The sequence below is a fragment of the Lycium ferocissimum genome, chromosome 12 (assembly GCF_029784015.1).
Source record: "Lycium ferocissimum isolate CSIRO_LF1 chromosome 12, AGI_CSIRO_Lferr_CH_V1, whole genome shotgun sequence".
NCBI classification, from domain to species: Eukaryota; Viridiplantae; Streptophyta; class Magnoliopsida; order Solanales; family Solanaceae; genus Lycium; species Lycium ferocissimum.
Window position 1 is genome coordinate 42,235,185 of NC_081353.1, and position 15,491 is coordinate 42,250,675.

General features: G+C 32.6%; 2 protein-coding genes across 5 annotated transcripts in view; one reads left to right on the plus strand and one right to left on the minus strand.

Annotated features, from left to right (window-relative positions):
- LOC132040000 (cyclin-A3-2-like) overlaps positions 1-15,491 on the minus strand; it is a 112,283-nt gene that overhangs the window by 80,752 nt on the left and 16,040 nt on the right. The gene's annotated exons all lie outside the window — the stretch shown is intronic.
- LOC132040144 (uncharacterized) lies at positions 5,863-11,979 on the plus strand. 4 transcript variants are annotated; one of them, XM_059430754.1, is made up of 12 exons: positions 5,863-6,059; positions 6,383-6,529; positions 6,619-6,840; positions 7,082-7,330; positions 7,449-7,586; positions 7,673-7,861; positions 9,032-9,268; positions 10,403-10,540; positions 10,747-10,932; positions 11,185-11,427; positions 11,526-11,663; positions 11,725-11,979. In XM_059430754.1, exons 2-12 carry the CDS (start codon positions 6,386-6,388, stop codon positions 11,962-11,964), a joined length of 2,124 nt encoding a protein of 707 aa, XP_059286737.1. In that variant the 5' UTR covers positions 5,863-6,059; positions 6,383-6,385; the 3' UTR covers positions 11,965-11,979. The 4 variants fall into 4 exon arrangements, with proteins under 4 accessions (XP_059286737.1, XP_059286738.1, XP_059286739.1 ...); XM_059430755.1 differs by having other exon boundaries at positions 11,746-11,979; XM_059430756.1 differs by lacking the exon at positions 10,747-10,932.

The window sequence follows — 15,491 nt, forward strand, 5'->3', positions numbered from 1 at the left end:
TTAGTCTAATTTTAGTCAATTTTTAAGATTTATTTTAATTTTGATTTGATGTTTGAGATAACATTATTTTTTCTATGGGTGTGCTCCCACCACCCACCACACCACCCCCACCCCCTCATCCCCCAGCCCTACCCCCTCCGATTTTTTTAGTTCATACTATATTTGTTTTACTTTTATTTCCACAGTCCCCGAAAATATTTTTGGTATTTTCTCTAAAAAATGTATTTTTAGAGCAGAAAATATTTTTATAGAAATAGACCATCCAAAAAAATGGGGTCAAAGTTGGGTGGGTCATAACCCAACCCATTTCAGTCCAAGTAACTTTTGAACCAACGTTAGCCCAACCCCCCTATTTGACACCCTAGCACGAAGGGTTTTACAAATGTTGTTTGAACTTTTAACCCTTCATTAAAAGTCCCTACAATAGATAAAATTGTCATTTACTATTTTTTCCTCAAATTATTATCTCATTATCTTTAAAATATTTCACCTATTTTATTTTTTGGAAAAGTAAAAACCCACGGTTATTTTTGGCAAAGTAGTAACTGCCATCAGAGTCCATTTTGGCTTTGAAAACCTACGTTAATTTTGGAGTCTTCTAACTTTGATTCCCTATCCAAAAGTGCCAACTTCACGTAGTCCATGTTCGATACAATTTATATGCACCGTTGCTCTCTATAACTGGTTCCTACTATGATTTCCTTAGTTCATCTCCTTCGGCCATAAACTCCGCTTCTTTTCTCCAAGGTACTTGATTTTACAGTATTTTGGTTCATGTCTTATGTAGTGTGTTCGGTAATGAGTGGTTGGACATTAATTTGTTTGATGTTTATATTCTTTTGTTAAACTTATTTGGCTCCTTTATTGCTTTGAATATTTAGCCTCAGTATTTTGGATATTTATTACAAAAACGATGATGTAATAGAAATATTATGATTATGATTAAACTACTTCCAAGACAAAAAAAATAAATAAAATACTTTAGTTGATTAATCAGCGCTTTTAATCCGAGGTGAGTTGATGTCAAAGATCACTACTATAATTACTATTACTACTATATATGAGAGAGAATCTCCATTTTTTGTAGTCCTCACATAATTTTTTTTGTCTTTTTTTTTTTTTTTTTTTTTTTTACCCCTAATTGAAGTTTTTATGGCTTTGTAAATGTTCATACATTTTTGTAATTTTTAAGAACTTTAAGGGCCTTTTTCATGCCACTAAAATGATGATGCCATGGATAAGATTATAGTGATCCCCATACTCATACATATTTGAGTCTTTTTTGTGGAAATATTACAATTTATTTTAAATAATGTTTTTCCTTAATAGACATGTAGAGAATTATCATGTCATTCAAGTTATATCTTAATATAGGCTTATTTATTGAGTTAAAATGTTATTCTTATAATATTATATATTATTTATTGATGTTATTTACCATTTATTGTTTTCTATTTTAAATTTCCATTCCTCTGATTAAACGTATGTTTTTTAATTTCCTGTAATTTTGTGTCGTAGATACAAGCAAACGTAAGTAATTAACAAAGATTTCACTTCAAGTAGGATTAAGTTTTTTTAAATTAAAAGAATAAACACAAATAACTTACATCATTGTTAAATACTTTTAAAATGTATCAAACATACAAATTATAGTCCTTCCGTCTCAATCGAAAAATGAATTTCGAAGTACGGTAGTTCATTAGTCAAATTTTACATGCGCACACTTTTAACATAAAATTTATCTAATAAAGTACTATATTAAAAGAGGAACTATAAAAAAATAATTTATATATATATATATATATATAAGAATTTCTTTAATTAAAGAAAATACGATTAGATCTCAAAAATAATAATACTAGACAATTGCAAAAAGTATATTTTTTTTAATTATAAAATTATTTTGCAAGTTATCAGATAATCAATATTTTATATAATTTAGGACAAAATATTTAAGTTCGACTATTTCCAAAAATAGTTAATTAAACATAAGAAAGAGAAAAAAAATGTTATTTTTTAACATGCATCTTTTGGAAGTAAAAAGAAAGCTTAAAATATAAAAAACTTAATTTTATTGACTTTTCAATATTTTTTGTGTGGTTTAATTTGAAAAGAACATATACAAAATTACTTGCAGTATGAAGGTTTTTAATTATTTATAAGTTAACTTTATTGATATCATCATAAGATAATATTTTCGCACTAAATATTTTTGATATTAATTGGGCACTGTAATATCTTTTGGTAAAAAATAAGTTTGCCAATATGAGTCAAGTCAAAGAAACAAATGAGATTAAGTTGACATATAAAAAGATTGATTTGGATCATCAAGACTTTAATCTTAATTTTTTTTTAGTAAAATAGAAATTAGAAGAGCTTTCAATTGTTTTATTTAAAAAATAATATATAAATTAAGAAAATATTTTTAATTAACTTTCAGATACTTTTCTGTAATTTAATATTTTAGAAGTCTTTCGAAAGTTTTAAACTGATGTTAGAAAAATAGAGAACCAAGAGCATAATTTCTTTTAAAAAAATATCTACAAATTGAATTTTAATATCGGTTAGGACGGGCCAGATGACACTAGTATAAGAGAGAATCCCCAACTTTTGTAGTCCTCACATGATTTTTTTTGTCCATTTTACTCTAATTGAAGCTTTAATTATCTTAAAAGTTATTATCTATTTTGGTAAATTTAAATAACTATATGGGCGTTTTAATACTACAAAGAGTGATGATGTGTAAAAGGTGATATTGACACTATAAAAATCTATTTTTTTTAACCAACTTTAAATGTTTTTTTAATCAATTTTACCCCTAATTAAAGCTTTAATTACCTTGCAAGTTCTCATCTATTTTGGTAAATTTAAATAACTATATGGGCTTTTTTAATGCTACAAGGAGTGATGATAAGGAAAAGGTGATAGTGATACTAAAAAAAAAAAAAAATCTATTTATTCAACCAAATTTAAAATTGATCAATGAGTTTGTTGTCTTTCTTTTATGTGGAAATGATTTTATTAAACTTGTTTCAAATTATTATATTCCTATAAAATTTATTATAGACAAGTAAAAAGTTACAGTGACATTCTCTTTCTACCTTAATACATGTTTAATTATTAATTTATTTTATATATAGCTAAAAATATTTGAAAAAAATTAATTACATACACGTTTAAGAAATTAAAATATAAATTTATTTAAAAAATAAATTAAATTAAGAAAAAATAAAATAACACATCATTTCCTAACACGCTTTTTTTATTTTTTTATAGTAAGAAAAACAAATGATTTCATTAACTTTTCAGTTCCTTTTGTATGATTTAATTTGTAGGAACATCTACAAATGTATTTTGTCATATCAAGACTTTTATTTATTTAATTTTAAATGCTATTTTATTTATAAGTTAACTTCGTTGACGTTATCATACAACAATTTGTAGTATCAAATATTATATTACTTTAATACCGTAAATATTTTTTTTTTTCAAAAATGGGTTTAGCCAATATAATTTTAATTAAGAAAAAAATAAATAAGTTAATCCAACGTAAGGCAAAACTCAATTTTACCATTAAAGACTTTAACCCAAAAATTTCAGTATAATAAAAAGGAGAAGAACTTTGATGCATGCATTTGTTTGAAAATAAAAAGGAAGTCTAAATATACTTTAAGAAAAAAGTTATTTTCTAACTTACAAAATCTTTTATATGATTTTTGAGAAATTGTCGAACTACCCTTACAACTAATAACAAAAAGCCAGAGTAACTTACATAAATAATTACCTTTTATTGACTTCTAACTAGATATAACTATAAAATGCAAAATTACCAAGCGTGGCTACTTTTTCTTTTAAAAACGCGTGTATTTCTGTTTTTTTGAAATATAGAGAAATACAGTTAACAGTAAACACGCTCCAGTGAAATTAGCAGCTATTTATGGAACAGATTTTTTGAAATACACGAAAATATAAAATCGGGCTGAGTAAAAATAGGCTATATTTTTGGAACAGATTCTTCTTTTTCTTTTTAAATGGTAAGTTAATTTAAACAAACCATATTTCACGCATTCCATAACAGCTCACGAGTCTCTCTCAACTTTTATCACAATCAAAACTTTTTGAATTAAAAAACCACTAAAGATCTAAAAACTTCCAAATATAGAAAAATATACACTGGATTACAATGAAATATGGTTAATTGTTTAAGAAGTATAAAGTTGTATGCGTATATACAATGGAATACAACAAAATATATCAGAAACTATTTCATAAATTAGAAATACAAAATGCAGAAATACATTGAAATACAAAAATCGTGAAAACAAAGTGGAGTAAAAATAGGCTCTACACCAAAAAAAAGATAAATACATTTAAATACAGCGAAATAATACACTGAAATATACTGAAAAATTAGATATACTGTTTGTTGATACACAGAAATATACTGAAACATTTTATCAAACACTTGGTGGCATGAAGCTCCACAACTCTCATCAATGGTGTTTCTATAACAACAACCTATTCTCTTGCTCCTAGATGATGCTACAATATCATATTGCTATAATCAATACTATTCTTCATCACTCATAAGATAAACAACAGTATATGATTAGCAAATATAAGAAGAATTTTCCTCTTATTTCGGCCTATCCATCGAGATTTAGCAAACGAATTGTTATGGCTGAGCTTCTGCCATTGGCTGGAGATCCTCCACTACTTTTCTTGTTGCCACTGGTGTATTTTTACTAGGAGTATCAATATCCACCATTAAAATGGAGAGTTAGAGCTTGTTGAATATACTCTAACAATGGCTGAAAATATATATAAAAAAAAAAAATTGAATGAAAAGTGAAGTTAAAGACGATGAAATTTATGAACAATTGAAGAGAAATACAATAAATAACATAACGAAAATTAGTTACCTGTAGAGATTGGGTAACTGATAAGGAAGAAGAAGAAATCGTGCTAATTATGGTGAAGAATAATGGAAGTAAAATACGGTTGTGAATTGAAGATGTGAGAGAAAAATATTTGAAAAAAAAAAGAGATTGTGGGTAAGTGGGAGAGAGGTACCTTATTTTTAGAGAAATACACTGCAGTTACAAAAACAAGTTATAGATGATAATTTGATAAATAATTAAACTACCAAAAATAATTAAAAAAGATAGTTATTACTAATAAATAAGGCTTAGAGATAGTTATGAACTGTAAATTTTTCAAAAAAACACCAAAAAGGTTGTAAATATAAATTTTAACGTTATTTGGGCCTAGTATTCAACATAAGGCCATCGTCAAAAACACATTGAAACCCCAACATATATAATTACATCGACACATGACCTATACGCTTAATCAGAACTTCTCTTTATCAGTTACAGTTCAGTTTTTAAGATTTCGGTCAAAATAACGTCCTGGAAAATTTGCAGATAAAGAACATACAGAGGAATTTGACACTTTCTAAAAGATCTAAATATTTTAAGCCAGAAGGAAGAAACTATATTAGGGAACTTTCGAGCACTTTAAACTCCTTTTAGGTTTCGGAATCGTTTATTTGTCTTAGATTTTAACCTTAATTCTTTATCATGAACCGAACAGGAAAAGGAATAACCTAAAAAGACAAAAGGTAAATATGGACAAAGACTTTGATTATAAATAGAGATGTTTATGGATTAGGGTTGCGTATTGAGAAATATTGCTGGGATCAGGATCTGTATTGCCGGAAAAGATGCAACAAACAGCACAAGGAGGAGGAATGAAGAAGTGCTGCGGAGGAACATCGAAGAAGATGCAACCACCACCACCACAAGGAGGAGGAACGAAGAAGCAAACATCGAAGAATATGCAATCACCACCATCAAAAAGTGCTTCGGAGAACAAGGAGGACGATATTCTAACATGACTGAGGAGGAGAGCAAGAAATACATTGAAGAAGGGTATGCACCACAAGGAGTGATAAATACTTCAATCCAGATCTTATTCCCGATGGCGCTTTGCTCAAACATCACCCTGATTTTCAAACTATTTGGTCCCGTTACTGGCGCCAGCTACAAACAACCAATGTATGTATTTATTCTATTCATTGCCTTGGATTTGTAATTTAGTTAGTAGTATATTTCAACAAAGCTGGCCTCATTAGTTTCCCCCTTTCATATTGCCAATGAACATGTTTTACCACATGTTTGTCCTTGGATATGATTTAGCTCTCTTACTCCTTGCCTGCTGATTCAAATTACATACATGTTTTTGTGATTCTCATGACGTATGTCTGTATGTATGTACTACAAATTGTTGTGGTTCCTGTATGCATGTATTTATTCTAATATGCATTCCTCACTCTTTTGGCATATCATTTAAACTAAATGACCGTTGGCTTTTTTGACAGAATATGGACATGGATACCTATCCTGGTGTGTCTGATATGATTGAGGTATGGCCATTAAACTGGCCCAATACCACCAAGGGGTATGACAATGAAGTCAACGATCTGGCTATCTTTGCTATCCAGGAACACAATAAGGAACCGTTCCATGTATGCCTCTGTGCATCTTTGCTTTGTGAGATGGATTAGTCCATTATATGCTTTCTTCTCCTACTAATAGTTACTGACTCTCCTTGCAGATTTTTAAGTACGAGCTCTTGAAGATTGAGAAAGTGAACGCACGCCTGTCAGGATATCTTGAATTTTTCATCACTGTTAAAGTCAGGAATCTCACTCTTGGTACTGTTATTGAAACTTTTCAAATACATACCGGTAGACCCCTGCTTGTGCGTTATCTAGTACTTACCGGTAAAATGGCTCAGCGTTCTGAAGATGTCTATTCCTTTCTGCCAAAAGGAGGGGTAAGCACCTTATGAGGTTTACAATTTACCTTTTTCTCTTTTCTTCTGTGTGCTTGATTTTGATAAAAGCCCCCCAAAAAGTTCTGCATTACCATACGTGTGTATGGATGATTTGTGATAAGAATATGGATAAAATTGACTGGAAATTATAAATAGTATTACTCATATTTCTTCTTTTATCATCCTTAGCCAAGTTCTTCAATCATCATTTCGTAAGTTCACCAATTCTTGTTGGTGCTAGGATTTGGTCGATAGTTCCAAGGAAGAAATGGCTGGTAGCGAATCGAGACCATTTTCATCTGAGAAGAAGCCAAATTCTGCAGAAGAACTTCTTGCCTGGCAGAGGGAACTGCCCTGCCGGTTCTTGGCTAATGAGGTTTTATGGGACGACAATGTTTTCATCCCGGAAGACGGTTCGAAGCATCTCACCTTTACATTTACATTTCGCAGACTTTACAGGAGATACTTCAATCAGATTTGTGAAACCGAGGTTTGCCTTCTTTCACTACTCCTTCCTTTTTTCTTTTTTCTTTTTTTTTTTTTTTGTTCTAGTGATCTGTGCAATACAACTTGAATATGAATTCATGTCTGATTGGCTGATTTAACAGGGTTTCGACATTGACATCTATCCCGGTGATTCTATGGCTGCTATGTATATACCGTACCTGGATTTTGAGAAAGAACTTGGCTTGCTGATGGATCTGGCTAAACATGGTATTCAGGAATACAACAATAGAGAAATCGATGTATGCCTCTATTCATCTAATCATCTTTGCTCTGTTTGAATAATCACACCTGAATGTCCTTACTGTATTTTCTCCATGCCTTGTAGGATTACAAGTACGAGGTCAAGTCTGTTGAAAAAGTGAACTTTATTTTGGCTGAATGTCGTGAATTCTTTATGACGGTTAAAGTTAAAAATCTCACTTTGCGTACACCCGTAGAAACTTTTCAAATCCATGCATATAAGGGACCAGATTTTGAGAATGTTGTCCGTACGTGCCGGAAAAAGTTGTTTGAGGTATACGGATTCCCTCCCCTTTTTGGTGAATGAATCTTAGTGCTATTTATTTGTTTCTTTGGCTTTGGTTACTCTTTTGGGACGGAGGCGTAGTTTTTCTTGTTTGCTTTGGTTACTCAAATCTATGTGGATATGGGTATTATGAGATGATGACCCAGGAAAAATACTAAATAGGTGATGGATTTTGGGATAGACCTTGAAAAACATTTCGTTTACCTGCACTTTTGTTTTAATCAAACCAAGTCACAATTTTATTACCACTGCATCAAAAAGGACATACATGTTGTAGGAGAGCCAGACTAACCTTCTTGTACATGGTGAGAACTTGGTGAACTAAGTTGATGAAATTTTCAACTTTTTTAAATATAAAATTTAACTCATAAGTTTATATTTTGTAAAAAAAAGACCCACAAGTTGGTAGATATTTTTAACAATTACCTTCATGAATCATTTACCAATCTCATTATTCAAAGAATACAACCTTTAATGTAAAACAGATTATATTAAAGTTACATATTCATGTTAGCTGGCAGACCAAGGTGGCTCATATACAAGCACATTTGGATTTTTCTTCTCTATGACTTGTCAAAATGGGGAGAATGTTTTGATAGTTTTCACAATTTGTGGTGGTTTTTAGAGAAAATTGCCATCTTTCCACATTTAACAAACCTCTAACTTGTCTCCATCACCAATTCAAAGAATACAAGCAAAACAGAGCAATAAAGCTGGTTGTTTAAAACATTTGGATCTTTTCTTGTCTGCCAAAAAGAGGGGTATCTCTCCACATTTAACAAACCTATAACTTGGTTTACAATTTTTTTTTTTTTTTTTTTTACAATTTACAATTTTTTCCCTAGTGTGCTTGATTTTGGGTAAAGCCCCCCCAAAAATATGCATTACCATAGGTGTGTAGGGATGTTATTGTGATAGATTGTGCATTAAAATTGACTCGAAATGGTAAACAGTATTTATCATATTTCTTCTTTCACCATCATTTCGTTAAGTTCTTTTTCATCATCATTTCATAAGTTCACCAATTCTTTTTACGTGCATGCGAAGCGCGTACAGTTTGTCTAGTTAATACTATATACACACTTATAAAGAAAAATGTAGAGACGAAAAAGGCAAGGAAAATGTTGTGAAATTTACAGGTGAAGTTGGTGGTGCTAGGTTTTGGTCGACGATGAAATGGCTGGTAGCAAATCGAGACAATTTTCACCTGCAAAGAAACCAAAATCTGCAGAAGAACTACTTGCCTGGCAGAGGGGACTGCCCCGCCGGTTCTTGTCTAATATTGAGGTTTTTTGGGATGCCGAAGTCTTCATCCCTGCAGGTGTTTTGAAAAAGGACTCTGCTATATTTTGCAGCATTTATAGGAGATACTTCAGTCAGATTTGTGAAACCAAGGTTTGTCTTCTTTATCTACTCCTTCCTTTTCTTTTATTCTAGTGTTGTAAGTATTATATGTGTACACACCCAACATTGCTTGCTCTGTATTCATAAATTGTTCTTTTATTTCTGGTATTACCTGTAAATTTGTTATCCTCATAAACTTGTATTGCCAATTTTGCATGCCAATGAAAATGTGTTTGAGGAATCATTGTTTCAGTTAGTCTTAGACAAAAGGAGCTGGTCAAATTTCTAATTAAATCTTACAATTTAAATCACAGTCCCAAGATCAATGGGAGTAGCAATTATTAAGAGAAGTTTTCGTTGGCTGAGGGTGTTCTTAACATTAGGAGTATATTTTTAGACGTTGGTTAGTTGTTTAGCCTGCTTATGAAGAGTATTCTTAACACTGCAAGGTTTCTTTCCCATCTACTTTGGGACCTGCTTGAGGAGGTTGTCTGATCTAATTGATCAAATAAAATAGAGAACAAATTCACTGATTATATTTATACTCCAATTTGTCATAGTCCAACCCTTGTATACCTTTTTCTTTTCGGACGATCACATGACATGGTAAGTCCATGTATTTCACATATCCCTCTCCTATATATTTACCTCTTCATTCTCTTCTTTTCTCTTTTCCTTAAATTCCCCCTCCTAATTTTCTTGGTTATCTTTATTATCTGTATTGATACAAGTCTGCAAAAAAGATACCTGATACTCGAGACTTACCACCTCATGTTCTCAATTCTTCCAAATTCCAGCAATTCCTGCCGTGATCACCTTTCTTTTATCTGAGCCTAGCTAACCTGTAAGCTCAAGTGTGGCAGATAAGATTATGGGGCTTACTTACAAGTTACAAGTCACTATTGTTTTGGTGTTACGTGTTAAAATAAATATAGGGAATTCATGGTTATTTTGATGGCGCTGTTAGCCATGGTGTTCAAGTGATTTGTTTAGCCCCTGCTTCTCTCTATTAATCAAATAGACCAAATTCTGAAAGAAACATGTTAGCTCCATAATTAATATATGTACTCGATTGAATATCAGCTTCTTTGACTTCCGCTTCCTTTAACTTGTCTATGCGTAACTAAAATCTGGACAGATCTGTGCATTGAATATGAATTCATGTCTGACTGGCTTATTTAACAGGGTTTCGACATTGACATCTATCCCGGTGATTCTGTGGCTGCTATGTATATACCGTACCTGGATTTTAAGAAAAAAATTGGCTTGCTGATGGATCTGGCTGAACAGGCTATTCAGGACTACAACAATAGAGAAATCAACGTATGCCTCTATTCATCTAATCATCTTTCCTCTGTTTGAACGATCACCCCTGAATGTCCTTATAGTATTTTCTTCGAACTTTATTTTGACTATCCATGAATACAATAAGGAACCGTCCAATATATGCCCCTGTGCATCTTTGCTTTGTGGGATTAGTCCACTATATGCTTTCTTCTCCCACTAATACTTAGTGACTCTCGTTGCAGATTTTTAAGTACACGCTCTTGAAGATTGAGAAAGTGAACATACTGTCAGGATATCTTGAACATTTCATGACTGTTAAAGCCATCAATCTCACTCTTGGTACTGTCGTTGAAACTTTTCAAATACATACCGGTAGCCTGTCTCAGCCTTCCGAATGTGTTGTCATTTCTTGTCTGCCAAAAGGAGGGGTAAGCACGTTATGAGGTTTACAATTTACCTTTTTTTTTTTTTCTTTTCTTCTGTGTGCTTGATTTTGGGAAAAGCCCCCCAAAAAATTCTGCATTACCATAGGTGTGTACGGATGATTTTGTGATAAGAGTATGGATTAAAATTGACTGGAAATGATAAATAGTATTACTCATATTTCTTCTTTTATCATCACTTCGCCAAGTTCTTTTCAATCATCCTTTCGTAAGTTCACCAATTCTTGTTGGTTCTAGGATTTGGCCGATAGTTCCGAGGAAGAAATGGCTGGTAGCGAATCGAGACAATTTTCACCTGAGAAGAAGCCAAATTCTGCAGAAGAACTACTTGCCTGGCAGAGGGAACTGCCCTGCCGGTTCTTGGCTAATGAGGTTCAATGGGACGACAATGGTTTCATCCCCAAAGACGCTTCGGAGAAGCTCCCCGCTATATTTCACAGAATTTACGGGAGGTACTTCAATCAGATTTGTGAAACCGAGGTTTGTCTTCTTTCACTACTCCTTCCTTTTCTTTTGTTCTAATGATCTGTGCAATACAACTTGAATGTGAATTTATGTCTGATTGGCTTATTTAACAGGGTTTCGACATTGACATCTATCCCGGTGATTCTATGGCTGCTATGTATATACCGTACCTGGATTTTGAGAAAGAAATTGGCTTGCTGATGGATCTGGCTGAACACGCTATTCAGGACTACAACAATAGAGAAATCGACGTATGCCTCTATTCATCTAATCATCTTTTCTCTGTTCAAACACCCCTGAATGTCCTTATAGTATTTTCTCCCTGCCTTGCAGGATTACAAGTATGAGGTCGAGTCTGTTGAAAAAGTGAACTTTATTTTGGCTGAATGTCGTGAATTCTTTATGACTGTTAAAGTTAAAAATCTCACTCTTGGTACACCCGTAGAAACTTTTCAAATCCATGCATATAAGGGACTAGATGTGAAGAATGTTGTCCGTACTTGCCGGAGAAAGTTTAAGGTATACAAATTCCCTCCCCTTTTTGGGGAATGAATCTTAGTGCTATTTATTTTTGTTGTTTCTTTGGCTTTGGTTACTCTTTTGGGACGGAGGCGTAGTTTTTTTTTTTTTTTTTTTTGTTGGCTTTGGTTACTCAAATCTATGTGGATATGTGTATTATGAGATGATGATCCAGGAAAAATACTAAATAGGTGATGAATTTTGGGATAGACCTTGAAAAACATTTCGTTTACCTCCACTTTTGTTTTAATCAATCCGAGTCACAATTTTATTACCACTGCCCTAGAAAAGGACATACATGTTGTAGGAGAGCCGGACTAACCTTGTACATGGTGAGAACTGGTGTACTAAGTTGATGAAATTTGAAAAGTTATCTTAACTATCACCAATTCAAAGAATACAAGCAAAACAGAGTGTTAATAAAGCTGGCAGGCCAAGGTGGCTCATATACAAGCACATTTGGATTTTTCTTCTCGACTCAAAATGGCGGAAGTTGCCATCTCTCCACATTTAACAAACCTCTAACTTGTCTCGATAGATTATCTAAAAGAATTTGTGTGTACACATCATCTCTGGTGTGACTCAGGGAGGACATTTTATCTGCAACCTGTTTGGCCTACTTGTAACAAAGTTTGGTAATTATAGTGTGATTAATTAGTTATCAAATTCTTTATCTCATTTAGAGTACCTTCAAGCCTATGTGCCTGCACACTCGCTACTCATTCACCTTGTTTTTGGATTTATTTCCCTTCCTTCAGCCATAGATGCATCATTGGAAGTGCTAACGTTATTACCTTTACCCTTCTCGTAAAGTTTGTCATCCTTCTCCCTTTACTGCCTCTCCATCAGCCACGCCATCATTAGTATTCCGATTTGGCCACGTCCCTTTGCATAGGTTACCTGAACTTCATCTCGAGTCACATATTTTGTAAATGTTGAGAATTCGGTATGACATTGAAATATGAAATAGGTGTTACTGGGCCTTATTGTCTTTAGGGAGAAGACAAATATGTTGACTTGCGTGTATTGATCTATACTTGATAGCTAATTCGCCCTGGTTTGCATCTATACTTTATGGCTAATTTACTTTTTTTGTTTGGACCTATGTGCAGAAGTTGAATTGAGAAGAAGCTTCGCCGGAGGCAAGGAAAGAGGCAGTTGTCTTTATAATGTAGGACTAGTTGGGAACATTATAATATGTAAGTAAAGCAGTTAATGTTTATTGACGTCTTTATTAGCTGTAGAAGTATTTGCACAAATATTATTTAATGGTCGAGCTCTCTTGAAATGTCGTTATCAGTAGTGGTCTAACTCTTGTGTATCAGGTAAACTCTTTCTATGTATATATGATTTTATGTGTTAAAGGAGGATCTGCTTCACTTAAAGGGCTCGTTTGGTACGAGGGATAAGGCTAAATAATCCCGGGATTATATTTGAGATGAGTTTATTCCATGTTTGGTTGGGATAAAATCGCGGTATAACTAATCCCGAGATTAGTTATTCGGGGATTGTAGTGTTATTTTATCCATGTAGAATGGTGGAATAACTAATCCCATGATACTGGGATAACTTGTTTCCAACCTAACGACCCCAAATTGTTTTGATACTTAATAGTCAATGTTATAAAGTCAATTTTTGTTGGTCAGCTTTTTACATGTAAATATATTGTTGTGTTGCCTAGAGTTTGCAGTAGGTGATTTTGTTACTTGTTAGTCAGCCTTTTATAAGCAGAGAATCAATTTATTTCTCTATAGGCGTGCAACCATTACTTTATATTTAACAAACATCGAACTTGTTTTATTAATTCCAAAATCAGTTGTACCGTAATTTCATTCCAACCAAACATGAAATAAACTCATCTCAAATATATTTTCACGATTATTTATTGTTATACCTCGTACCAAACGAGTCTTAGAGTTTTGATTGGCGTGGTGGGGTATATTATCAAAAAGAGTGTACATGTACACATCTCTGGTGTGCCATTTTATCTGCAACCTGTTTGGCCTCACTGTAACAATGTTTGGTAATTATAGTGTGATTAATAAGTTTATCAAATTATTTATCTCATTCACAGTACCTTCAAGCTGGTGTTAACCAAGTGCCTCTGAATATGATCCCAGGAGCATACTCCTAAACGCTGCCTCGTTGTCGTTTGAACTTAAAGAGTAATGACTTGCATCATATATACGACCGTCACATCCCGCAATAGGTTCACAGACTGATGCCTGGTGCTAAGGATCATAGATATGCTGGTCGTTAGAAGGAAGAGCCGCCATAAAAATATTCTTCGTTTATCATATGTAGTAAAATCATGAACGAGAACTAGCAATCAAGACTGTATTAAAAAGGTTCCTGAGACAGTATGAAAAAGTAACAATTAAGAAGTGAGGTACAAGAATGAATAAAGTTGTCTAAAGAGGAAATAAATTATTCGCTATATTATCTTGTTAATAAAATTTGATTTATTATTAGGTCATGGATCATCCACACAATGACAGAGAGTGCATCCGACTGTAGACAATGCATGATTTTAAACTTATAAATTTCCAACTATCTCAAATTAATATATAGTAATAACTAGATAAAGGAACAACCACTCGCTTAAAAATAACCCACACAATATATTTATTTTATACATAGGTCTTGCTACCCTACTACCTGCATGTAGTAGGTTAGCATCCTCCTCCCTTTTTAGTTCACAAAAGGGATATTTAGACTGTGATTGTGAAGGTTCATAAGTTGTAATTGAGGAAAAAAAGCGAATTTACTAAACAATTATTCCATAAAAGAATAATTGACAAAAAATTCTGGGTATAATCAACTAATATTCGCTCTTTACAAGGGTTTCTTCATTTTCGTTGGCTTACATTAAACTGCTTTAACTGGTTAATATTGATAAATTTTCATCAATTTTTATAGTATGGAAAATAATATGAAAAACAAAATGGTCTATTTCTCTTCCTTTTTTTCCTTAAAATTATTTGAATCAGCACCTGAATAATCTACATCTATCTGTACTATATTAAACAGTAGGTTTTTCACAAAGAATTGAGGTGTTCAAGTGAAAGAATTGGATGAATACATGTTGTTGTTGATGAGTTTGGCCTACTTTAAAAATTGTGCAACTACTGACAATTCCTTGAAGTTTTCAACTCAATAATTAACAATAAGGGTAAAGTAGGTATAAAATGATAAATTATCTCTTGGTTTTCCGAAGAGGACATCTATTTTTAGTATAATGACAAGTAAAAATGGACGGAGGGAGTAACTTTTTTCTTTTCTTATTCCTGTATGTTATTATTGAGCATTACTCGCATGTTCATATGATGACGTTAACCATACAACCAGTGTGATAGTAAGTACTAAACTATCAGTCTTTGTTTAGCAGGAACATAGTTCTGTTTGAGAGCAAGACTAACACATAGGAAGCAAAAAATTGTTTTAAATTAACACATACATAAGATAACAAATACAACTTGCATATAGTAGCTGAAACACTCATCAGTTTTCACCACTCCATGACCTGGCGGTTAAACAAATGCCTTGGTAAAAAGGAAATG